This window comes from Coloeus monedula, assembly GCF_965178545.1.
Source record: "Coloeus monedula genome assembly, chromosome: 6".
NCBI lineage: Eukaryota > Metazoa > Chordata > Aves > Passeriformes > Corvidae > Coloeus > Coloeus monedula.
The window spans coordinates 11,971,670-11,999,281 of record NC_138786.1 but is presented as its reverse complement, the minus strand read 5'-3'; the positions used below and the strand labels follow the sequence as shown (position 1 = coordinate 11,999,281).

Below are 27,612 nucleotides of genomic sequence, written 5' to 3'. Positions count from 1 at the left end.
GCTCTTAATTCAACATTTACAGTTGTTTGGCTTGTGAGTCAATGATGACTCTTTAAGTTGGAGTTTCCCCTGAAATTCTGCCTTTACAAGCAAGTTTTTTTTCAGACCTCTGTCCAGAAGGGGAAAACTAAGGGTTCTTGCAAACGTTATCTTTTGGGTAATGTTTTTGGTTTGTTTTGTTAGGTTTTTTTCCTGATATGAACCTTCTGAAACAAAGGCCGAGTCAAGAAAAATACTGGTTTCTCAGCTTCCATTATGGTAAAAGGGAATGTTCTTCTTTAAGAAAACAAACTCACAAAAACATAAGCAAAAGAATCCCCCAGAGATACATTGTGCACAGTGAAGAACTGTTCAGCAGTTCATGCAGGTGACTTCACTGGGTCAGTAGCTGCCTGTGTTCTGAAGGTCCTTGACAAACATTTCTGGCTTTAACCTTTCCAGGACTGAATTAAATGCTTGTTGTCATCAAAATTAATTAAGATAATTTTGAAGATTTTGTTATTTTGGAAAATAAACATTTACCCTCTTTGGAACAGATGGTCTTCCAGATATAGCCAGTCCTATGACAGAGATATTGTACATCTCCATCATTGCTGAACTAACAAACATGTTCATTTCTTCATAACCTAAAACATTCATAATGTATGTGGAGCACAAACTGCCTCCTATGTCTGTACTCAAAACAGGTCTTAGAAACAGTGATGCTTATGGAAGGAAATAATTTAATTATGCCTATCTCAACAAGGTATCTTTCAGCAATTAAAAAAGAAAAAAACCCAGAAAAATTCATGTTCCGTTCTGACTCTAAAGTTAGCACTGACTCCTGCTGCTAAGGTTGGTCTCAGGTTTCATCTCCTCCAGAAAAACAACTAACAGAGCTGGTTTCTTGAGGCATGTCATGTGTACACTTACTCCACTATCAGGGTGCCTAATCCCTACCCACACTGCCCAAAACCTTCTCATCTTGCATGTCCTAAACACACCTCTCCTGATGCACTGACAGCACCCCAAACTATTGTTACACCACAGAAAAGGATAGAAGCTCATAAATATCTAAACCCCAAGTGATTCTTTGGATTCTTTGTGCCCACATGTCCTCTACTCTGAAAGCTCAGTTTTGGCATGGAAGTGAGTGCTTGGATCCCATGGGAATTTGAGCTGCCACTTTATACTGCTGGCAGTGTGGAGGTTTAACCTGGGGGGGGATGCAGCCATGGGCCTGCTGTCCCATCCGGGAGCAGGGAGGGAGGGGCACAGAGTGTTCCTGCTAAGGTGATTCTGCCCTGTTTCTGAGTCCAAGTACTCTTATGGAAAGCTGTGCACTTGTATCTCCTCCACTGCCAGCAAGGGAACTGGCTGTGCTTTTAGGGAAGGATGAACTTGGAAAAGGACCAGAGTGTTGGAGTTTTGATGGGTGCTTTAGCATGGTGGATGCTGCTTTAGCACGGTGGGTTTCTTCCCCCCTGCCCCTTTCCAGCTCTTATCCAGAAAACCCTGACTGTATCCTATGAGTTGGAGGTCCTGAACCATAAGTTTCAACTCCTTCAACTAGCATTATTTGTGCATTCATGACCCATTCTATTTACCCATACTCACAGCAATCACTGCACTAGAAAATAATATAAAATTTTGCTGTGTTTCCACCCTTTCTTTTTATTTAAGTGAGAGCTCCTGTTAAGACAGAAGTAGCTCCTCTTAAATAGTGCAGGTAAGGATAGGCAGCAGGACTCTTAAGAGCCCCCAAGGAAGACAAGGAAACCAGAAACATTTTGAGTCAGAATCCTACTTGTTATTAATTCCTGGCTTTTCCATTCTGGAGAGTGCTGTACATATGTAGTGCTGGAGCAGTATATCTTCTTTTTGCTCAGTGCTACCAAGTCTGGCAATCACACCATTGAATCAGAGGTTTACTATTAACTCTGCATTAATGGTGGGCTGGCCTGCAAAATAATTTTCAAACTGGGGCAGAAACCACAAATGATTAGGGCAGAAGTAGTTGTTATACATGAATGATAGGTCTTCTGATCTTCCAAGACCATTTTCAGTTATTGTTCAAGATTTCTGGAAGACTTTTCACCAGTTGAACTAAGGAGTCAAAATAATGGTACATTTGTGTATTCCACGTGTCTGGTTTTTGTCAGTGTATTTGCACACATTTCATTTTCCAGGACACACTGATTCTGGAGAGACAGCAGACATTTGAGAAGGCTGAACTGAAGTGCAAACTGACCAATAGATTAAAGCAGCAGAAGCTGCAGAGGAGCCAAATTCCTACAGAAGTGAAGACATAAGAGAGAAATAAAAAGAGGCTAAAAAATGCAGTGATATAGGCAGTTAGTCTTACCTATTTTGGGTTGTTTTAGTTGCGTGTCCTTAAGTATTTTTGCAGGAACGTGTAACCTTCTTGGGCAGGAGGAAGAGGAGGGGAAAAACAAGCCTGCTGGGTTGGAAGTAGAGACTCCATGCAAAGATTATTCCCCAGGCATGTCCTCCTACAAGAAAACACACAAAGTTGCAGAACTGTTCTCTTGGGAAGATGCAGCACTCTCAAAGCAGGTGATCAAGAGTACTTCTGGTACAGCTTTTTATTTGCAGTATTCCTGCCAGCACAGCCCCATTATTGAACTTCCCCGCTGTCCTGATCTGGTCTGTCTGTTCTGATATTTTTAATTTGGAAAGTGATTGCTAAATCAGAAACATAGTGAAGAAAGAGGGACATGCCATCAGTCTCCATGGCCTGTTTGAACTTCGTACTAGTCTGAACAACACTGACTTGCCAATAGGATTCCAAGAAAGCATGGAGGCTGCTTTGTTTTTAAATTTGCTTGGGAATATGCTTCTCAGCTGCTACACAGGAAGCAGTCAGCCCATCCATTACAATTGTTTTCTTGAGACCAGATTTGAGGTATGTTATGAAGTATATGAGGTATTTTATTAATTATGCAAGATCGGGAAACTAGCTGAGTTTCTTTGAGATCCCACAGATGGGCACATAAAGGACAAACAAAGTAAGTGCTGCAAAAGACAAACATAAACATGCCTGCAAACACAATTGTTCACTCTGCCTTGAATTACAAAACAGCATTTTTCACATGGCTGGAGTCTTAGGTCATAGCAAGTGTCAGTGGAGAAGAATTCAGAGAGGTGAGGATGCAATATTCTAGAAATACGTCTGGTAGGACCTGGCTTTGGAAGTAACTTTTCTCAGAGAAAAGGCTTTAATAATAAGCAAGTGTATCAGATTTCTGCAAACACACTGTTAAGGTCGGCAGAGCAGCTGGCAGCAAGGCGAGTTCTGTGACCTGCTCCTGAACCCTTCAAACTCATTTCCTGTCAAACATCAGACCCAAGAGGACAAGCAAAAAGCTGTTAAGCTCTTTTCTAGAAGAGTCTGAGATTAGAATTCCAGTAATGGCTCAAATTCCTTTCCAGTTGTCCTGAACTGGCCACTTGCAGTGATTGCTATGCCGTATGGCAGTGCTGTCCTCCTCTGGGGGAAGGAGGAGAGAGTGGGGGTGGAAGGAGGGGTGAAGCCATGGAAAATAGGATCCAGCTTTTCCAACAGCAAACAGGGGAGTCAGATGTGCCATTCATTTAAATAAATTAGAGCTACTTCTGGTGGATGGCAGCAGGTGGTGGGGATTGCTCAGCCTGTCCTGGACAGCAGAGGTAAGCCTGGATGCCTTGTGCCTCTTCCCAAAGGCAAGCACCCAATGGTCAACGCGCTCAGTCCGGTATAGGAAACACACAGCTGTACAGATTTTGTGGAAACAGCTCATAAGATCACAGGTAATACCACTTCAAGATCTTCCTGTGTCCCAAAGTGGATCCAACAGTACAGAACACAAGAACTAAAAAAGCCTAGCAAGGAATATCTATCCATTTTCTTCTGCACAGAACCTTCCCAGTTTTCTGCACCAGCTCTGCAAGGGAGTCCAATGTCACAAGGAGTCACAGCAAACACTACAAATGCCCTTTGGGTTTATTTGGCAAGACCATTCTGGAGCCAAATTCTTCCATCCTGTACCATATCAATGGACAGAAAGGTATTGTACAACACCAGGAGCGATCTCCTTTCCTTCCATCTTAGGGAATCACCAGTATTTCTCCCTTTCTCTTTTTTTTTAAGTTTATTCAGCTATCATCAACCTTTCTGTAAGCACCTCCATCTCTATGACAAAGAAACCAAAATTAAGATGAAATCTTGGTTTTCCATGTTTCATAGTTAAGAGGCAGCAGGAATCTGAAAACAAATCTGATAAACTTTAATTTACTGCATCTCAGTAGCTATCTTCAATTTCATCTTCCTTTCCAATTATACTGTTATAAACTAAACAATATATCTAAATATATAGCAGACTATTTGTATTAAGATGTAAATCCAATAATAAAGAAAAATGTTAAGGAAAACAAGAGAAGTAAACTTGCTGCAAATTAATCAAAACATTTGCTTTCCATGTGGGTGAAAATGCGAATAAATCATTACAGGCAGACTTGCTTGTGATTTTGTTTTTGTTTCTCTATTATTCTATTATTGGCCAGAGGCTTACATTCATTTCTGGAAATGAGCCAGCTTCTGATAAAAAGCACTTCTATAGCAGGTGTATAAACTGAACAAATTCTACCGTCAACAAAAAGTTAATATTTGGCAGGATTTTTGGATTTGGGTCTGTTTCCTCTAGTCAGTTCATTAATATAAAGTTTAACTGCCTTCCTTCCTTAACCCAGAAATAGCAAACAGCCTCTCCCCTTTCCCCCCAAATCACACAGCTCCTAATCACTGGTCTGTGTCCCAGAGACTCCACTGCTGCACACAAATCACAATGGCCACCACACAATCCTTCATGTCAGAAAGGCTGGGGAATGCTTCAGCGGGATTAGATGCGTTTTCCAGATTTACTGCTGAAAATCCTGGGAAACCTAGGGACGAAGAGACAAGCTAACATTTTAGTTGAGCTTAGTGGCTCTGAATTGGCCAATGCAGCTGCTGGCTGAGCAGGGGCTGACCTGCAGCCAGCACGTAAAAATGCAGGGCTAAACAAGGAACAAATAAATAAGGAAAATGCCACCCTCGGAGAACAAGGCTTGAGCTCCTCTGGACAAACCACAGCGTAACAAGATCAGCTCCCTCATCAAGGGCACAGCCAGACTCTGCTTTCCCCTCACAGGCTTCCTTTCCTGAAAGCAAATGTTCTGTTTCACAAATCAAGGTGGGATTCCTACGTATTGGAGCAGCCTGATGAACAACTACAGCCTTTACCAGTGAAACGCACAAGGCTCTGACTGGGAATCTGTTTGTCCCCAGTGTTTATTACAGGGCTCTCAACCAGTGTCTGCTCTTTCCAAGCATTTTGGTCTGAACCTGAACTTCACAGGTTCTTGCCCATGAAGTCCCAGATGTGTTCAGGAGTATTCCTGTACTTTGAAAAAGCTCGGGTGCATGTGGGGCACATCTCCAGCGTTCACTTAAATTCAATCAATTAAGAGCAGTCATGAACTCTCTCAAACAGAGAGTGTGCATAAGCAGAAGTTTATACCTATCGGGGTAGTTTGAAGAAGTGTACAAGGACAGAGATTTATAATCAAATCCTGTAGAATGTACTGAAAACTACGCTCCCAAGATACTAATCACAGAGCATCAACAGGCCTAGGACTCCAGACAAAAACAAGTTTTTCTTTCACTTATATAAATCATTTTGTAGCAACCCAATCAAAAACTAAACTTAACAGTGCCAGGTCTCACTGACCTCAGTGCAGGACAGCAGTAAATACATGTCTGCCGTAATTAAGTTCCATTCGAGTTAACAAGTCAAAAACATATTTACTGCTGTTTTGAATGGGAACATTTGCATTTTCATCGATTCTTACAATTAGGGCCCCATGGAGAGCTAAAAACAATTCCAAACTCGTTATCAAAGTATAAATAAATCGGAGCAGCACTTCTCTGTGTTGATATGGCCAAGGCATTTATGCTCAATCAACCACAAGCTATCTGAGGCTTACGCTAGAAAAAAAGATAGCAGAATAAAACTAGAAGCAAACTCTGCACTGGAGCTGCATTTCATATTGTAGTAAAAAATGTTCTTGAAAACCACCAGGCTACATTGGGTAAGTTATTTTGGAAGGCATTACATATGCTGGTACCAACTCACAAGATCAGTCCTGTTCAGACATCAAGGTACAACTGAGCCCCAAATGAGGGGTGCAGCCGAGGGCAGGAGCACAAGTGGCTCAGGAGGTCAGCATGAAACTGTGTGCTGATCAAAACCAACCAAGACAGTACCTGAAGACTTTCCACATGTCTAGGTAGTCCTATACCAACATGATTAATTCGATGTCCTTTTTTACTGCTTAGCAGCCTTCAAAGAAAAGTAACACTTGGAGAGGCCCGGTTAAAGTTGGGTTTGATAGCAAGCCCTGCAGTATTGTGCAGGAACAGCTTTGTAACACTCTGCATTACTCTGGAGAACTCTGCTGGGAGATGGTACATCTTAGGGTTCTACTTGTTCTGGCTGACCAACATAGGAAGGAGCCATACAAATCAAAATAGGAATATATGCAGGGTGTTTGAAATTTAAAGGCTGCCTCACTCAGAATGTGCAGAGTTGGAAAGGACCCACAAGAGTCATCGAGTCCCAAAAATAGGGGGAAGGAAGTGGAGCATGGCTGTGCTCCTGTCCCTCCTGCTTTTGAGCAGAGTGGATGCCAGCTGCCCACAGAGCTGAGAGAGGAAGCTGGGCTGCAGGAAGAGGCTCTACAAGAAGATTGTTTCTGTCATGAATGTTCAGGGAATTGGCATGGATAAGCACTGGTGTGATTACATACCCCAGCAAGAATCATAGTTCATTAAATGAGGTTACTAAAAGAGGCAAAAAGAGGACAAGGTTAGAACACTGCAAGACCCAATGACTATTTCCACATTGAAGAGTTTAGAATAATAGGTCCTGTACAAATTGAAAACAAGAAACTGAATTAGGTTCAGATGATCTTCTCCTGAATAAACTTCACTGTGGAAGATTTCACAAGGCACTGCTGAAGCATAAATATCCATACCCAGTGTAACAATACATTCATCTTTGGGGGGTGGGGTGTGGAGTGGGGAGAAAAAACCCCTCACAGGTCCAGACAAGGTTAGATCAGCACTATTTAATATCATCAGTGAGAGCTAAACTGAATTTATTACCAAAGGCCATGTGAGTGTGTGAAGTCCTTCAAAAACAAACTAGGTTCATGCAGTCTCTCTTTCCCTCTTTCCCTCTCTCCCCCCTGCCCAAATTTGATGTATACTCTACAATAGCACTGACATTTTGGAATCCAGTCTTACAGATACCTAAAGGTTTTGCATAAAAACAAATAGTTGTCACCTGGAATAAGACATCTGGGATACTTGAGGAGCAAGTTAATAGGAATTGGTTTGAGTCTTCAGAAAACCTATGTTTTTTTGGAAATACAGAGGTAGAATTTAGGATTAGTTGTTCCTGTTGAACAGCATGCAGTGAATTCCACTCATGAGTATGAAAGTTACATTGTATCTGAATATTTTGCAAAAGTTTCTGAAGGACGTTGTCTAAAAATCCAAAGTAATTTCTAGGAATTCTCTCGAAAGCCTTAAGAAACATACTCTGCAGCCCTAGGATTCATGTAGGAAGACATTAATAAAGCTAACCTCTCAAACCTTTTGCTTTTAACTTGCCATCTAAACAGTGTTTGTTACACTCCAGGGCAGCGTAGTAAAACAAAAACTTCAGTGGTATTTAAGTAGAATGTTCGTCTTCCGAAGAGCAGGAGTTTGGTTGCAAACCAAATATTGCAGCACTGCCATAAATGCTCTATAGCAGAAATTTTATTACAGCAGAGATATTATTAACAGCAAAAGGAATTTTTAGGTCAAGAGTGTCTCTCCAACAAGATTCCTAAAGACAAAAAACCCCACATCAATGAAAACAAGCAAAAATTACACCCAAATCCCTCTCATCCAAGCACTCAGCTCCTATAAGGTCACATTTGCAGTCCAAAAGTTGTTCCATATTAAGAAGGGAAAAGAAGTCTCAAGAAGAAAAGTAATCACAACCCCAAGTCGCAGTCACCTTCACTGTAAATTAGGAGACCTCCTCTGTACTTTAAACTACAGCATACAAAAAGATAACTGCACAGAGTGAAAAAATATACTGCATTGTTTGTTGTCTTGGTCTTACTGCACAAAGCACTAGAAGATCTAGAACAAGGGGACATAAATAATTTTGAAATATGACAAAACTTTGGAAATGCCCACCCAGAAAAACTACACAGAGTGTAAATTTTTGCTTTAGTCAAGCCAAGAACTCCCCTAGATAATGACAACAAGATGAGAAACTCAGGATAATCAGAACAAGTAGAACATCTGGATAACTACGAAAAAAATGTAGGAGTAAACTATTACATTGCAAGAGTGAAAGCCTGACCCTGGTGCATAATTTTGTAGGACATTAGGGACTGCAAATGCTCTCTGGTATTATGGACAACAGTATTTTGTTATGGAAAAGGCAGAAGGACAGAGTATTTGTCCCTATTGCTGAGCAGCACGCGTGGTATGCTCCCTCTTGAGATTCCTCTGTATCCATGAACAGTTGCAGGCCCTCATATCATGTTCCTCACTTACAGAATCCACTGCAATGTTTCAGCTTCCTCAAATCTCATGGTGGGATACACACGTTGCTTCCTGAGATAATTGACTGCTACGATAAAAAGCAGATAAAGAGGACAGGAAAAAAGATACAGTACAATTCTCTGCTGTTTCTGCTTCTCAATTCACAAGATCCTCCATTTGTCCCTCTACAAAAAGTGGTTTCAGATAGCACTTCCAGAACTGGTTCTGTTCTCTGTGGGTTAAATACACAAATAATTCATATTCAGCTCGAGGTTGTAAAGGCTTGAGCAAATTCTTTACATAAGATAAAGTTATTATTTTGCTATGTGTGTGTGGTTTGGTTTGGTTTTAAATCAGGAAGCTGAACTTCATGATGTCTCTGTGTCTTTGGAAAAATGAAAGAAAGAACAAACCTGAAAGGTGGGGTTGTTCAGCCTTGGAGAAAAGAAGGCTCTGGGGAGACCTTACAGCACCTTCTAGTGCCTAAAGGGGCTACAAGAGAGCTGTAAAGGGAGTTTTTAGAAGTGCATGTAGTGACAAGACAAGGGGGAATGCCTTCAAACCGAGGGAGGGCAGGGTTAAATTAGATATTAGGAAGAAATTCTTTACTGTGAGGGTGGTGAGGCACTGGCAGAGATTGCCCAGAGAAGTTGTGGATGCTCCATCCCTGGAAGCATTCAAAGCCAGCTTGGATGGAGCTTTAAGCAACCTGGTCTAGTGGAAGATGTCCTGTCTACAGTAGAGGGGATAGAACTGGATGGTATTTAAGGTCCCTCCCAACCCAAACCATTCTAGGGCTCTTTCCAGTGAACAGAGCCACAGACCCTTGAGAAGGAATGTTTATAACTTTACCAAAACCAGAGTTAAAAGGAAGATGTGCTACTGTTTCTACATTCTAAACAGTGGATATTCAAAAGGAAAAAAATGTAAATTAAATAAATGGTTCCAGCATGCTGAGCATGGATGCCAAAGACACAGAAGCATTTTTGTGGTGTCTTGACAAAGCAATTTTATTTGTGACACACTGTAACAATAGCCCAGAAAACTTGAATGGAACCCCAGCACCGACCAATACAAAGCCATGTCTAAAGAGACAGCAACGCAGGATGTGCATTGCAAACCATATGAAACGCAATGCAAATAATTTTTCAATGCAAACCATATGAAAAACGCCCATCTGAAGGCTCTGAGGTAGAGAATCATTGGCAACACTGAGTTTGAAAGTATTGCATGTCCTGCTCCCACAGTAAAAACATCGCTGGCAAACCCTGTTGGCAACCAAGAGGGAACAGGGCCTACATCACATGGCACAGCCCCTCAAGCTTATGTAAACACCAACCAGCTCCACAAAATATTTGGAATGCTGATTTTCTTTGCCATAAAACAGTGTAAGTTACAACACGTGACTTCACTCAAGTTTGGTTTGAAGCAGAGCAACAGATCTGAGCTTTCCTGCACTTTTAAAGAATTCTTTGGATTTGAACTGTGCAGTTGGCCTGTAGCTTGACAGGAGGGATCCATCAAGTTTGGCCCCACCTTGAATCATGACACAAGGAAAGGTCTCTGAGTTACTTCTCCAGGTGGATCTCTCACGGCATGGAGAGCAAACAGCCCTGCTGAAGTTCCTTTTTAGCTTTGAATGATTGCACTCATCTAAGAGGCTTTACAGGAACAAGAGAGCTGCCCTGCCCTTCACTTCAGGAACAGGTCCCTGTCCTATGCCCTGGGCCAACCTCCATTTTCCAGTACTGGAGCTGTCCATCCTAAAGTGTGCAGTGGCACTGAGAGCAACACCAGCACACCGTGGTGCTTTTTGCAGGAAGTCAGCACCACTGGACATCTCCTTTACGTGCCTGTGCATGCACATGCAGCGTGAGAAATGAAGAATTAGATGTCTGCAGGCAGCTTCAGGGCTCTGCTGACCCAGGGGCAATTGCTCATTACACACAGTAATGAATTTTGTACACCTCATACCATACCTGACAGCTAGGAATATATGCTTTACTTATGAATAGTTACAGAGATAACTGGGAAAAATTTTGCAGCCAGTACTATAAATTATGGCTCTACACCAGTTTATTTTGAGCCATAGGTAAGTGTTGAAGGACTGAGTCACATTTAACACAGCAAACATAACCAACCTGAGGGAGATGTCTCCTTGGGCTGTGCTCTCACACTGCTGAATGCTGTGACATGAAAGTTTTGCAATATTTTACAGATAACCAGATCACACTGCATAGGAAGCACTAACCAGTTTCTGTAGTTGCTGCATTACTGAAGAGCCACAATCCAACCAGCTGACTCTGCAATAAAATAATTTCTGCATCATACATTCATCTTGATTACTGCTTGTAACAAACAATCTCATCATTTCTTTTATGAAATCATAAATCCACAGAATTAAAAGCAATTTATGGTGTCACGTCCAAACCCATCTGAAGTTTCCCAGCATCCCATGGTTATTAACATGTATTATTTTTGTTCGTTTTCCAGAACACGGTATTTTGGAAATTATGATGGTAAATCCAGAGAGGACAGAAACTTTGCTCCAAAGTACTCTGCTGAAAGAAAAGCAACTTTAATAATAACAGCAAATACTGGTTTCCATGTGACCAGAGCTCAAACTCAATTTAACAGATACGATAACCTTCATGAGGGATGGAACCTCTGCTTTGCTGAACTCAGGGCAAGCTTTGCCAAATAGTTAAGCAGGCCATAATTTCACCCCCTGAAAAAGACTTCAGGAATAACAGCAAAAAACCAAAGGAACTAAGAATAGCCCTTTTCCTGGTCCCACATATATGACAGCTGTTCAGCTGCATGCTTTCCTGAATTTTGCTACCTATGACAACAAAGAAATGGGCCTGTCAAACAATGTGCCAAGAAAATGGAGAGCTCCAAATATTTTTATCGTTGACAATGCTATTCAGGAAGTTACTTATAAGTCAAACTAAGTGCTGCAGTATCCAATATATGCTGTTTATATTCATGTAATCACAGAGAAATGCTCTAGTTGGCCACAGTATCACTTAAGAGCAGAGCAATTGATCCCTTCTGAGAGTCAGCTACATCCAAAAGTGCTGCAGTAAAGCAAGGAAAGATCCATTTCGTGGAAGGTGCTTGGCTTATCTGAAATTACTGCTACAGCCATTAAAACACAGTAGCTGAGGGATCTTTAAAAAGTGTTTTAAGATGATCCATCCATCCTATTGCACAGAGAAAGAGGGCTGACTGCAGGTTCAATCCCATTCCATGCCTCCCAAACCAGCCATCTAAATGGAATTCACCTGCAATTTATAGGTAACTTCTCCAGTTTGCCACACACTAAGTTTTATCATGGTTTCTAGCACGAGCTGTTTGGATGGACAGCATCATGTGAAAGGTTCTGCCTCAGTTGGCACGTCACACACATGTCAATGACATATGAAATGTACAAAATGCAAAATATGCTCATATACACTCCCTGGATCAGAACAGAGGAATATCTTGTCTCTTCTTCCAAGCACAGGAGATTTCTTGCTGCTCATAATGGTAACAGAATTTAAAAAAAAAATAAAATCTTTTCAGAGACAACAGAAGCATGTAATTTTTTCAGATAAAACATAAGACATAGTTAACCAGAGGAAAAAGCTGAGTACCCACCAGTGCTTTCTAAGACACTGTAATGCAAAATGAGTCGACTCTCCTTGGCTGGGAGATGGAAACGTTTGCATCTGTGAACAGTCAGTCTGACTTCAGTGCCTCATGCAGCAATTACTTACACATGCTTTTAAAGCAAATTACAACATCAAAATATTCTCCATCACATTAACAGAAATGTCCAAACTGTTATTCTACACAACTTCAACATGTTTAGCATATGTGAGTATTTGGTATTTTATTTTAATGTGGAAGGATTCCACTGACATGATTAGGCTCAGAGGTATTTCTAATCTACACTAAATCCTTTGGGAAGTTGAGATTGGATACAGAAAGACTCTGGTGTAATGTAGGGATTAGATGCTGAAGGTGGGTTAGCTTCACTTACCTTCTCCAGTTTGTTTCATTTTTATTTGCTTATTCTGGAGCACTTCTTTTCCACAGAGGCACATATGGAACCAAACTGTGCAATAATGTAGTAAACAACAGCTGCAGCCACCTTTTGGCTTGTTTCTATTTCTGTAGCATATTAGCAGCTTTTGCTAGGACTTGGCAAAGCTGCAGGTGTTACCACTTAAAGGGAAGGGAAAACACCTCTGAATTTACCTCAGAGTTGACAGAGATCAGCTCCAGCAGGATGCACTATCCACAAACTCTGCATAAAAATTACTGTGAGAGACCAGTGCAACACATCCCAAACACTCCATCGAGTCCAGCAGCAGGTCTTGGGACAATTATTTGACTAATAAATACAAACTTCCAGTCCCAGGGCCAAGTTCATCACTTGGAGCGTGTCATTTCAGTCTTACCCCACACACCTCAGCACTCCCTATGAAGCAGGCTGAAGGTGACATGCTAAATGGCACACCAAAAAATCACCAGGGAATTCCTCATTCCACATACAGGTCCTTTAACACAAGGGACATTTGCTAATGCCCTCCCAGTGCAGGCTGCAACAAACTGCCCAGAGCAGAACATGCCCTCAAGCACAGCAACATCATATTCCCAAAATACCGTGCTAAAAAACTGCTGCAAACTGAGCTACTACTGTTCAAAAGCCTTCCATATTTTAGCAGTTTCTTGATGAAAACAATTCCTGGAATTGCAGCATCTGTCAAAACTTACCTTTTGGAACGTCCTTTGGCAGAATCCTGCTTAAAGCTCTGGCAACATGGTGGCTTCTGCCATTTCATCCATCCAGAATGTGCTTCTGGCAAGGGTGTTAATCACCTGTGGATCTCACGGCAATCCTCTTTTCTCCTTCAGAGTAACAAAATATCAATTTAAATAACATATACTGAAATGGTAAAATTAATGCAAATCACGTTTTTCTACCCCAATTTTGTTCTCAGTTTTTTCCTTCAGAAGAAAATGTTCCCATGCTCCTGAAACGTAATTCAAATGCACTGACCCCAGATAAAAACAGAATTTGTAATTTCTGTCCTTCCTGGGTTTGAGATGTTTAGTGTTTCATTCTCCCAGGGTCTCTGCCAACCTGTGCAATTCCAAGCAGTGTGGCAGCCTTTTTCAAGTTCTGTAAGTAAAGAACAATTTCCCATTTTCTCCCTTTGCCTGGCTGCTGCCCTGCCCACTCCTCTGCCCCTCTCCTCCTCATTCAATGCTACCGTGTGTAACAAGGGAAGGGCAAAGGGTTTTAGGATCTACTTTACACTTTTCTTATTTTGCATGTGTTGTATTTGTAAATGCCTTCTCCTAAAGGCCTGGACTTTGCATTTTATATAGAAATGCAGGATAACACTCATAATTTAAAAGTATTTTGTACCACATAAGTATTAATTCAGCAGTAACTAATTCAGATGTTGGCTGCCCTGTTTCCCAAGCACTCATCTCCCTTTTGTAACTACTATCCATATTTCTTCTCAAAAAAGGACCACAGGTTTCTCTCTCCTCTCCCATTCTCTTCAAGCCTTGGAAACCAAATTTTGATAACACTAATTTCTGATTTTGCAAGAAATCCTGTATATTAATGGTCCTCTTTTTCAAGGGCCGTATAACTATTTCTTGTTGAAGTGCACAGTGTCACTGGGCTTCTGTCTTTAAAAGGAACATCTTCACCTAATGCAGCAGAAGCTCAGGTTTGTTTTAACCACATATTAGCAGTCCAAAAATTAAGTGTTTGTGTTACCTACCAAGTTCCTTTAAGAACAGCAAAGGTAACAGTTCTAAGTATCATTACTTTCCTCAAGTATTTATTAGCACTGATATTTGAGCCCACTTTTACTGCCATATCATATATTTTGCTTTTCCCTATGAAATGGAACAGGCATGTTTGCTATGTGGCTTTGGGTGGAAGAAACATTCAGTGGATGTACCAAGGGAGATTTTGTTTAAGGTGTGCTATTTGTGTTTCAAACTGCTAGGAATTCTGTCCTACAGGAAATAACAATATTAATTACATAATATCTCAAAATAACATCAGCAATAATTAGTAATAGGACACAGCAGTGTAACAGCAATTTTTGGTCAGACCACTGGTCCATTTTGTCTTCTGTGCTGACAGTAGCTCATGCTCAGCTACACTGAAGAAAGCCAAGAACATTTATAATCAAATTATTTTGGTTAAAGCAAAAACTCTGTATTATTATTTATTCCATGTTTGAGAATACCCATATAGCAGATAAGTATGTTACATCATGGAAAGAATGGCCCAAATTTGGAAATTGAAGTAGAGACTTGACAGTGCATCCTTTGTACCCATCTCCAGCAGCTGATAATAATTTGGCCGAGTCGGCACTTGATAAACAAAGCTCTGATGTTCTTGTGGAAATACACTGATAGCAACATTAGCAATGGTATTTCCAAAGACCAGAGTTCAGCATACTTGATGCTGGCTTCACATTAACCTCTTTCCCCAGTGCTGTTAAATCTAATTCCAAAGAGTGATAATCACATGTCAAATGCTGAGGGTGTTTGAAATCCAGGCTCAGATCCAGTGTTATCCCTTATGGCAACCCAACAGACCACACTCAGTCACCAACCCCGTTTCCCTGCTCCCCACAATTCCAAAATATAGATGTACAGCTTGAACTAGCCACTAGTTTCAGAGCACTTGGAAAAACAAAGGGCTTTTCCCTTTTGGCTTGCAGCATATCAGAGCACCTGCAAGTATTCAAGGCACCCCTAGGGAACGAGTTAACACAGATCATCTTTGCTTCTCAAAAACTTCTCAGCTAAATTTAGATGTGATCAGACAAGTAAAGGTCAAAAACAAAACAAGGAGTGAGACAAGCGTGGAGAGAGGTTTTGGGGAACAGATAAAGCAACAGCCCAGTAGAAAGCGAAGGAGATGGGAAGTCTTCCTTTGCTGCTGGAGGTGTGGGTGTATGGGATCCACTTCCAGGGTCTGCTTACCTGCAGCTCTTCCCATTTGCACTGCGAGCTTTCCTAAACTCCACTTGGCCACAGGCATTGCCTTTTTCCTGTCTAATGCTCTGATCCCCTGTCTAACAGCTGAATATGCACTGAGCTGCTCACATCTGCTGTTTCCATCTCTGCTTTACACTGGCATCAACTCACTGCTGTGTCAGGCACCAGCAACCAGCCAGGGCTTGCTTTTCCCCTGCCCTTCTCTACTTCCTGACATCCATAGTTTTCATAATCTCTCTTCATCCTGGATTGGCGAGAAGAGTTTGACCTAAAATCCTAACTTCTAATACCCTCCAATGAGAGCAGTAACACAGTCACTTGCAATTTTGAGTGTCACTGGAGGCCTCATCGCATACTCATGTAACTCAAACTTACAATGAAAATTAACAGAAATCACTGGGCTGCAATCCCAATATAAATTGAAGGATCTCCGTCTGTTTGGGTTGCACATGTGTATTTTTCAAATAAAGTTATCAGCTTTCTTGAGATATTATCATGAAATAAGAAAGTTGTTCTTATCTCAAGTATTATATGAATTTCATTTAAAAGAATTAAATATGCATAATGTTTCACTGTGAAATGGTGAGCAGGTCTGAGAAAAGCTAGAGTGGGGAAGTTGCACAGAACCGTGTTTCCAGGCAATAGCTGAACACCATAAGGCAACAGGCATGCAGTGACCTAGGCCAGGGGAGAAGGATTTTAAAATTGAGGCCTTTTGGACAACAGCTAAAAGAATTTAGTGGTAGCCCATAGGAAGCTGCTAGGGTATACAGGACCTTATTGACAGCAACGTTTAGTTTAGATAGCAAAAATGGAAAATCTGCTTGCATGACAGAAACCTGTGTGCAGTAGTCTTCCAACTAAAACACATTCAGCATCACAGGAAATAGCTACCTGTTTGGGTTTTGTCCCTAGGCTGAGAAACTTGGTACATCTGCCACTGTGGGGTCAGCTGTGTGGTTTTAACAACTGGAACAATAACTGATAACACAGTTTATCTAAAAAATTATTTTCTCTCCAGAAATTTGTGTCACTGAAGAAACAGTGTCTCAAAGGCCTATGCATGAATAAGGGCATGCAAAGCATAGATATTTCTGGTTAAAACCAGATGTCTGATTGCTGTAGCAACAGAATGATACTTTCTGAGACTGTCAGAAGACCTACAGCCTGTCCTGACACTGCTAACATACATCACACACACAGAGTGGTCAATGACACCATCCCACAGACCAAAACCAGCTCCTCAATTTATTCCTGGCTCTGGTTCATTATCACTTGATGGGATATTTTCCAGCTTTTCGTACATACTCATACCAGATACAGACTTACTGCAAGCTTTCCTTTTCGGTCTGGGGCCTGAAGTGGAAGAAACCAAGTTAATTTTGACTTAAATTTTGGCTGGTTTTTGGTCAGAAACAGTTCTAAAGATGAAGAAAAACAGTTGTTTTAAGTAAGAAAAGGCGAAAAGATTTTTGAACTTAATTTCATTTTACTTCAAAGTAAATATATGAATTACACTAATTCAGGAGGCACTGAAAATGAGAGCTGTTTGAAAATTTAAAGAGAATATAAAAAGAATCTTACAGGCATCTCAGAGAAACAGGCTGCCCAACTTCATCAGAAATCAATGGCAATTTCAGTGCGAATTTTTGTTTCAAATTCCAATCCTAAATCATTTGCCTGCATGAAACACTACGAAGATTTGAATGCTTTCTACTAAACAGTCAACGTGGTTTTGATTGAAAAGTTAGTGCAAGCACTTGCTTCAACTACTGCATTAAAATATTTAACATGAGGGATAGTGTGAGCACTATGTGAGCACATGAGCAGAAGAAAAAGGAAGTTTTAACTATAGTGATGGCACAAAACTTCTGCAATATAAGCAAAGCCTGTGCATGCAATTACTTAAACCTGAGAGTGATTTTACCTGCACTATTGCTTACTATACTGAGCTTCATTCATATTTATACACAATTTTATGACGTTATCATTTTGGACTGACTGGAGGTGTTGACGTGAACAGGGATGTTGCATCTTTTATAAATCTTGGACAATTAATAGAGACTTCTAACACAAATGGATACTACCAAGTTTTGGAGGTCCTGTCTGGTGACAGGCTTGAATTACAAGAATTCTGAGTAGAACAGCGAGAGAAATTCATTTAACAACAATGTATTCATTGGTATTCACTCAACACACACTGATAAACAGGACATTAATTAACCTTAAATTAAATAGACAATGCCTCAGTTTCTTCTGGGTGAGTACAGGGGCAGGAAGGAGCACTATTTAATACCTGAAACAACGGCTCCCTTTGTATCTCTTTCCAGGATGGCATTGTGGTCCTTTTAGCCCAACTATTTACATCTCCTACTATTGCCTGTTTTACAGATAAAAGTATCAGCTCTCTATGAATCTCCTAAAAGACACTTAAACACATCTTCACCAAACAGTAGACAAGGAAAAACTGAAAACATGACAAAATTAAGCCACATTTCCTATTCATAAATGTGCAAATTCTGACACCTATGCAAAATTTGCAGAGAAAGGAAGAATCTTGAAATATATGATGCAAGCTGAAACTGGATAAAATGTAATTTCCCACTGGATGTTGACTGGTAAGTGAAGAAACAATAGTGAACTTGCAGCATCCTTACTGACAGTCAATTAATGATAAATTGGGTGGGAAAAAAAATCAAAGATGAGAATTTCCTAAATGAGAATGTGGATGCTACTACTGCCCTTGGCTTGCACAGCAGCCAAAATTGGGGAAGAAACTGATCAAATACAGACAAACCCCCAGAAAGTAGGTGTGACAGTGATACACAGCATGAACTTCAGCATAACTGGGGAATGGGCAGATTAATTTCAGTTTTCTGATTCTCCAAAGCAACCACAGGATAATCATGAACAGACAAAATATTTGGATGATCACAAATATGAAAAATGAAAAATGTGGTGCAGCCACTTCGACATACTCCAAGAATATTACAGGATGAAAAGGCAAAATGACAGCATTTGGATAACATCACCACATTTTTGTTATGTCTGAAATTCACAAAATAGCAGATACAAATCATGTGTGTGGGATGTGACACAAAATTTTGACCATTTGTTCTTGGGTCTGTTAGCTGTTTGTGTACCATTACATAACCAGTGACCCACACGTGTGGCATGCTAAGTATTTTATTTTTTAGTGTAGTAATTCTAAGGCTCCATCAAAAGTAAGGGTTTTTATAGAAAACACTTGTTAGATAAGAAAATCACTGATATAATACCCCAGTATCAACTCTTCAAAGCTTCAGCTCGCTTCATTCCTCCACCTACGCTGTGGATGTTTTGTTACTGAAGGCAGAGAAGGGCAAACAATCCTCCCCCCTTATGTAAGACCTGTTGCAATTCTCTTTTCTACAGTGGGAATGTTGTGATACACAGTATGGGAAGAGCGATGGGACACAGCAGAGGGAGCACGTCTGCCTCATCCCCAACTCCTGCATGCGTTCCTTCTTCTGGAAAATCTTCATGGAATATGAAGTTGAATCCTTTTGTACACAGAACTTCTCCCAAACAAATTCTTGGCTCCTAATTTTCTGCTGCTGCTGGCACAACTCAAACATACTGGCAAACCCTGTAGCTTAAGCTATGCTGACTTCTCCACATTTTCTCCAAGTCTCTGTTGGAATCTTTATGTTGCAGAGGAGAGACCCTCAGGGACACTGCAAACGTTGTATCTTCACACCAAGAGCCTGTTTCCTACCATTCCCTTGGATATCCCTTACACACACACACCACAAATATCACATCTCTCATTTCAGCTTTTATTTGGGTATTTTTAAGTTAAGTTGCTCAAGTCCATTTTCCATCAATACAGACACTAAAAACTGACATCAACATTTAAGGCAACATTAGCATCCATGCCAAGCTCAATATGCAAACCACGTCATGTAAGCACCACAGCATCCCAGAACTGCCACAGGTCCCCTACCCCCGTCACACGTTCCCTTTCCGTTTGGACTCTGCTATCCCACACAACACCCAGGAATTCCATTTCGATGCACAGTCTCAAGTAAGACCTTGCCATTTTGTGATAGTTTCTTTTTAAGGAACTAGATCATTTTTGCATAAGGTGATATGAGTGAGACACGTCTCAGGGTGAAAGTATGCAGTTGACTTACGTTGCAATACCATATAGAATTTTTTTTTAAAAAATATATTTAACATCATTATTCAAAGACTTTAGTATGAACATTACACATATTTAGCCTTTGGGTAAAGGCTATACACTGAGACTTGTTAGAATGATAATTTTGCTTTAAATTCTGATTTCTTTAGTGTTACTGTTGACAAGGGTTTGAGTTAGGGATGCCCAAGTGCAACTTTTAGGTATGAATATTTACAAGTATACAAAAGACCACATAGTTTTTAATACACCCACTATTCTTAATACAGAGTAAATAAAGATTTTTCTTGTGCCCGTGGAATATTTCAACAGGTGGGTCTTGCTTTTTTCTCTTTTACAGTAAAAGGAAAGGTTTTACTTTTCCTTAAGGAGTGTATTTATTCCAAGATGGTTAGCATACATATGTCACATAACATACAAGAGTTAAAATTAACTAGTTACAAAATAAGCAGTGGTATGTATATCTTCATATAACCTAAGAACAGGATCAGTATTTTACAAAGTACATATAAAAGTACTTCATATACAAAGAAAAATACAAATGTGCAAACACCATTGTCACAGGTGGAAATTTGTCAATTGAAAAATGCTAGAAAAATCCTTCATATTTTTGTTTTGAAATTGCAAATGCATTAAAAACAGCTGCATTTCCTATTGTGTGTGGTGAGAAATCTGTGTTCCTTTCTGACAAAATACATTAGTTATAAAAAAACCCACAAAGTTTAATAACTGAAAAATCTTGTAAGTATAGTCAGTTTGGTTAGGCTGACATTAAATTACAAGCAGAACATCTGGAAAAATGAGAAAATAGTGAATCATATTTACAGACCCTTTGTAATATTAGTGTGCTATTTAACATATTAACATTTCAAAGTAAAAACAATGGCTTAATTACCTATATATTCTACTCAAAGTCCTCACTATTCGTAGACTGTAAAATTTCTACTAATTTGGGGCTATTAAAAATGTTTTGCCAGGATTTTAAGCAGAACAAACACAAGTTCATCAAAAGTAAAAATCTATAAACAGTCTTCCAATTAATGTGCAAAAAAATGTTTAAAAAGTATCAAATCACGACACCTCAAACTTGATTATGTACATATTTAATACCTGTAAATGCTGTTAACTAGCTAGTTTTGTTTTGTTCTGCTATAAATAACTTACCTCTGTCCTGCAAAATGTCTGCATTGTAAAGATTTCAGTGCAAGTGCTTGCTTCATTGTTTAGTGCATTATCATGTTCGTTATTCTTTATTTTACAGTGAGCAGAACAGCATATAAATTAACACATACAACTCACACACAAGAGATCCTTCTTCTACTGAATTCCTAGTTTGTTGTTTTCCATTGCTCCAGGATAGTTTCAGCCAGTTTTCTTTCATTTATCCCATTGGAATTGCAAACAGAATCTAAAATAAAAGTCTTCAGGTAATCCCTAGAATTTGAAATTCCATTAACAACATTGCAGAAGCACTCAGCAGAGCACGAGATTAGAGAATGACCTGCACACTGAGAAGACACTTAAAAGTCTGGCATCAGCCAATTTCACTTTTTTGGTCTTTAAAAATATCAACTGTCTATAAACATTGGCAACCTGGTGTGTATGTCACTGGACTCACAAGCTTCATTTATTTATTTGTTTCTAGGAATTGTAGACATGTTCCCTCTTATTCATGACTAGCTTGGAAATAAGAACATTCTGCTTAAAAATCTAAATAAAGTGGCAATACACTTCTTGCTGAAGGGAAAATTTCTACACTTTCCTTTGGACAGGTTTCCTAACAGAATAGCTCTGAAATGAGAAAACCAGGATTAAATGATAGTGCAAATACAGCCCACTTTTATAGCTAGGAATTGTACTGAAGAAAGAGGAAATTCAGGATAAATAGATTATTATTTTTCCAAGTCCTCCCTGGAGAGAAAAAAATAGCAGTTACAGTGGTTATAATTATTAAACAGAAAAGAACTTATGAACTTTTATGGCTGAAATGTAAGGAAGGTGGGTTGTGTGTCAGTAACATTCCAGAACTCAGTTTCTTCCAGGAAGAGGTGCTTTAACAGGACTTTATCATGGAACATTTTTCTCCTTTCTAGGCATCTGAAATGCAACTCTGGATCCTGTCCATCCATTGTTGAGCACTCTGTGCATCTTGGGCACAAAAATTATACACACGTTTATTTGTCTTTAGCTGCAAAGGAAAAACAAGGATACAAAGACAGATGTCAGCACATGGAAAAGAAAACCTGCAAACTTTGAACTGTAATACTTAATGTGCTAACTGGGTCTGAATGAACAATTTTTGAACTACTGCTGTTGAGAGTGATGCCAGCTACATAAAATTTTTTTGTCTTGGGATGGCACAACAGCTCCTTCCTAGCTCACACCTTCCAGCAGGACTGGAAACAGTAGCTTAAACACATCAAGGGAAAAAAGTTTCACATAAAGATCAAGTAAAGACCAGATATACTTACATCAAAAAATGCCTTTTCACTGGCATGTTTTGGGGCTCCAATTGTTGGAGAAGCAGGAATCACAGTTTCCACTTCTGCAAGGTCTATGTGTCCCTTACAGCTCGTATCCTCACCAGAGTCATAGTATCGCAGCTGGACCACAAGAGAACAAAAACATCCAGACATGCTTTTAGATGGACCTTTCAGTTTAATTCCCTTTTCCTGGATACAGCCTGGGGGCATGGAGTGGTAAGATTGGGAGGCACAAATATTACTAGGAGCTGAGGAGGTGGGGGAAGAGTATTTTGTCACCAGAGCTCCAGAGCAGAGAAGCAAATAGTCATGGACTGCTCTGGGCAGAGGACATGTGAGGCAGGAAAGGAGAAGCATTTCTTCACTGGGCATTACATAAAACTAACACAAAAGCTTTACTTCACCAAGGTGTTGACAGAACATTTATTCTCTGTATTTCAAGAATTTAAAGTGATCAGCAAAAATTTAAGTGTAATTTTAGGTAATTATATACCACATAGAAAGCTCACATTTTCCTATACTGCACATAGTGGTTGAATGAAGTCTGTGCTTTTTTCTTCCTCCTTGCAAAGATACTCTGGTATGAATATTAATCACTCTTTAAACTGGGTTTCAACATGCAAACAAGTTCCAAAAAAAAAAAGCCCCTGCAACAAAACCCCAACAACTTCCCACAAACCAACGCAAAGCAGTAAAACAAAACTTTACAGCAAAGGTCAAACAACAGAATTCCAGCTAGGATTGATCTGTATTACTTGTGCATCTATCATACTCAGAAGGATATTTGGCTATACAAAAAATTTAAAGTATTTTTTTCTCCTGCAAAATGAATATCTTCTCCTATATATAAGATATACAGGATATATTAGGAAAAATAATTACAAACAGCACATTTATTGGTATTTACCACACTGATCTCGAAGCACCCAATTAGCATTTCAAGAGATGCCTGTCTTTATCTATATTACATATTGTTAAGTGTATTGACTATAATAAATTAGTATTTTTTAAACAAAAGCATACATGAGTCTGAGAAGTTACAACCCCCACTGGGTGGAATTATTTGGCTCAGAATATTTTACTGCCTGATGACCCAACGTTATTTGAAGTACATGAGACCATAAATTTCTACTGCAGAATTCTGGCATACATTGTAAATTGGATAAAAAGTTTAGATCAGCATATGTCTATTTTTGGTGCTCCTTTCTGTACAATGATTAGGTAGAACACTTATGAATAATTTTGCTACTAAATTACTACATGACTATGACTAACCTAAAATACTCTTACATATTTTAAAATACTCTCATATATTTTTATAAAATACTCTTAAATGTTTTTTTTTTTTCTAAAAAATAAAAGGCAAACTACTAAACCCCCTGTATCCGCTCAGAATTCTGTATCAGCTACAAGATAAGATACACAAGACAAACATAGATAGGTCTAGCATGATGCAGCACACATCACATCTGAAAAACATCATTACTAATATTGTTTGTAAGACCAATCTATACAAACCTAGTAAATAAAAAAGGAGCAATGTAATAAGAAAAGAAGTCCATTATCTGAAAAGGTTTTACCTGGTGTTTTGTCACATCCAGCACAAACCAGCGAGGCTTCCAACCTTTTAGTAAGGCTCCTCTTTTGTACAGCGTACCTTCAAAAGATCTGAGAGGGACAGAAAATACAGATAGCATGTGATTCCATAATATGGATACTGCTGACAACTAAAAGCCCCAAAATGACTACACACATATTAAACACTTATTTTCCTGCAGGAAAAATAGTAAGATTTAAACCAATAGTTTAGCTATTGGTAACTGTGATACACCAATAAAACACCCTTTTAGTACTTTGGATGCATTAAATGTACAACTACAACTTGCTTGCACTAATGAAAGTGAAGGGTGAAGGATGCTGGTAGGAGACAGAGGCCCACCCACTGAGACAACTAAATGTAATCAAATTCAAAAAGAAGAAATAAGGTACCCACAAAACATCCTGTGCACTGGAAAATTTCATTTCTTCCTAAGGCACAGACTTGCATCAATCTAATAAAATATTCATAAATACTGTCTGATTATTCAGTTTACCTATTTTCATCATTCTTTGATGTGAAATGATTGTACAGCGTCGTCGTTCTTCTGTCTACTCCATTAGAGGGAGAGATGCTTGAACTCTGCTCCTCACCCAGCCCACTGTCAGGTATTTCCAACAAAGACCTCTTTTGATAGGAATGTAGATTAGGTGACATCATCCCTGAGGAGCCAGAAGGATGTCTCCGGAGCTGAAAAAGAGGGAAATAGAAGAAAAAAGGTAATGCAATGTGTCTTGCATTGTGAGACTGTCTCAGTGCTATACTGATAATAAGTACATGGTACAACATGTAAGTTGGGAACTACTGTGAGGCCAAAAAAAGTCTTCCTAATACAAGTCAGTGCTGCCTCAGAGAAGAAGCCAGAGGGATGGCAATTCCCTGCATTTCTTAAGCAGAAGGGTTCACAATGTGTAAGAAATCAGTATTTCAGAAAAGCTTCAATCTATTCCAGTGACATAATGTTGAACAGTGTTTGCCTTGCTTTCTCAGAAGCATCTAAAACTAAACAGACATTTGGATACAATAAATTTTCCTGATTTCAAAGGGAAGGAAGGTGGGGAAAGGAAAAACTACAGCTTCCAAGAGCTACTTTACAGATCCATGTCATTTTAGTAAAATCTTGATAACCTGGAACAAGAAGGATCCTGAATTTGGTCCTAATCTAAATGACAACACTCTACAGATACAGTAGCTCAAAAGCCAAGCTCACAAAAAGCAGTATCTAGCATTATTAGTGGTGCACACAGAGAGCAGAGAGGCAGACCCTGACTTAGAAAGTATCTATATTGTCAGCTATTTTTGTTACCACAGTCAGGAATTGGAAACAGAAGCATGAGTATTTCCTATCTCTACTTAGAAACTATAACTCCATTTAGCCATGGAAATACCTTTATTTATCCCTGAAAACCTGTGATATCCTTTTGGCTGCTTTCAGGAACTGAGCTTTTTTTTGTACTTCAAGAATCTTTTACATATCTAAAATCATACAATTGTGCATTACTAAAATGCTCATTTTATCTGTATGTCTTAATCTACTCTGGAAAAGCAATTATATGAATAGCACAAGTAAAAATATATTTTTCAACATGAAGAAATAAAAAGCCAATATCATGGGTCAGAACAACATATTCAGTTTTTCAAAAGCAGTATTTTACTCCAAGAAATACAGTGATTTTGTCAGTGCCCCAGGTAGCCTATACAGAAGGAATGGAATTATTCTATTGGACAAGTTCTTTTCTACTTACATTGTCTTGTCTGGTGTCATCCTTTAGATTCATTTTGACCCTTTCCCACAAAAGCTGCCACCTCTCTGGGCTCTGATTTAATTTACTTTCCAACCTTTCGATTTCCTGAAACAAGTAATAAGGGTTTCCTTAAGAATAAACATTTCTAGCTGATCAATCCCTGGCAACCATTTTTATACAACCATTCTCTCATCAATGTTTTCACACAGTGAACCTTCAGGCTGTGTTGCCCAGTAAAGCTCAAAAGCCTTTGTCACATGAGCTATAAACTGAGATCCATCAGAATCAGGAGTCAAAGGCACCCAAGGACTGCATCAGCCACATTGTTCTTCCAGCATGTCCCAGGCTGGAGGAGCCATCAGGCTTCCAATTCTCCCCCAGTTCTCCTGAACACACAAAATTCAACACCAACTGCCATAACAGAAACACAACTGATAAGGACAGGCTGTATTTTATAAAAATATTTACAAAGAACAAATTCTGTGCTGTGACACCAACACTGTACATTGCCAATATTAACATTTACCCTGGTTTATAAAATGTGATACAAAGCTGTAATAAAAGAAGGAAATGAAACAGAAAGATTTATTCAATTTGGATGCCAAACTGTAACAACATGTTCTTGTTGTGGAACTTGGGAATATGACCTATGTTGATAACCTCCAGTTAGGGTTATTTCCTGTTAATAAGACAGTGAAAAGTTAAGTAAAAAGAGGCAGTTTTATTAGTTTATGTTTACTTGTGAACACTCATTGATATACTTGTCAAGACTTTGATGTATGGTCCATATCACTTGCCATTCTTCCTTCCTGCATTTTTACTTTCAGCAACTACTCATTATGAAAATCTGATTATTCATGAAATAAAATTAAAACCTCTATTTTGCAAATTCAATTAAGAATTAATGACAGAATAAAAAATTGCCACAGGACATAGACCCCTCATGCTATATAGAAGCCAACTAAACACCAAGACATTTATTTTCCAAGTAGAGAAAGTAAGTCTCTACTTACTTCTACTCTACCTAATCATTAAAGTAGATTTCATAATTTTGTCCAATTCCTATTGGCATTTTGATTGAAAAATTCTTCAAGAAATTGCTATTAATTGAAAGACAGAAAATCATTATACTTTTAAAGTAAGAAAACATTTTGATCAGGAAATTAACTTCTGAACTGAATTTTGAACTCTTAGGTGAAAATAAGAAAGCTAGCATTTTAAAATGTAACAGGAACAAAATATTTCTACAAACTTCTCCTTGCTGAAACTAAATAGGAAAACTCCAGAGTGAAACTAAATGTAAGAAATGTGGCTTAACAGCAAGAATCAAACCAGAAGTTGTAAATACTGAAGGTAGCTGAAAGTCATATATGCTCTCTTTCTGCTAAGAAATAAAACCAGAATATCTTTGTTTGGAGTATTGTCACAGGTAGATAAAAAAATAAGGAATGATGAACACAAGCCAGACTAAAGGCTTCTCTAGATTACTTGTTTCTCTTTCCAAGTGCTGAATGGAAAACACTTTTGGAAGGGAGACATAAAACTGAATCAATTTACCACACACTTTTTAAAGTAAAATCTTTTCCAAATTGCTGCAGAAGGATATAAGCTCTTTATTGCTGTCAGTTAGTCAGGTTTTAATCTGATCATTCTCTTTCTGCCCTAGTCTTGACTTCTGAGTATGAATCCTTCCCTGCAGAATCTGGAAGTAACTGAAACTTGTAACTTAGCAACTGGGTCACATTCCTTCTTTTTTGGCTCCATAGTGAGTAGTGATTCCAGAACTTAAAATGAAAAACTTACATGAAAAACTTTCAACAATCTCCTGTATATAACTTGAAAAGTTAGGACTAAATTCTCCTTTAACAGACCCCATGTAAAAAACATACATGGCAATAAATCACCAAGGCTTACTCTTGCCCCTTCAGTTTTAAATTTTATGGAAAGCAGCAGAT

The 27,612-nt window shown here is 39.1% G+C and overlaps 1 protein-coding gene and 1 long non-coding RNA gene across 6 annotated transcripts in view; both read right to left on the bottom strand.

Annotated features, from left to right (window-relative positions):
* Positions 1–12,729, bottom strand: part of LOC309574251 — a 61,573-nt gene extending 48,844 nt beyond the window's left edge. For 2 of the 4 annotated variants that reach the window (XR_014226504.1, XR_014226505.1), the window contains exons 1-2: positions 12,654–12,729; positions 2,345–2,492 (exon numbers count right to left, since the gene is read on the bottom strand). This is a non-coding gene — a long non-coding RNA (uncharacterized lncRNA). Of the gene's footprint in view, positions 1–2,344; positions 2,493–10,877; positions 10,932–12,653 lie in introns of those variants that run through there. The other 2 variants (XR_014226507.1, XR_014226506.1) reach the window with 2 other exon arrangements.
* Positions 12,730–19,449: 6,720 nt separating this feature from the next.
* The window catches only part of SBF2 (SET binding factor 2), a 234,373-nt gene continuing 226,210 nt past the window's right edge, over positions 19,450–27,612 (bottom strand). Inside the window, exons 36-40 of one of the 2 annotated variants that reach the window (XM_082282867.1) lie at positions 25,658–25,762; positions 24,409–24,602; positions 23,896–23,983; positions 22,304–22,435; positions 19,450–22,020 (exon numbers count right to left, since the gene is read on the bottom strand). In XM_082282867.1, coding sequence (XP_082138993.1) covers positions 21,922–22,020; positions 22,304–22,435; positions 23,896–23,983; positions 24,409–24,602; positions 25,658–25,762 — 618 coding nt within the window. In that variant the 3' untranslated portion in view covers positions 19,450–21,921. The remainder of the gene's footprint in view (positions 22,021–22,303; positions 22,436–23,895; positions 23,984–24,408; positions 24,603–25,657; positions 25,763–27,612) is intronic. The other variant, XM_082282868.1, reaches the window with a different exon arrangement.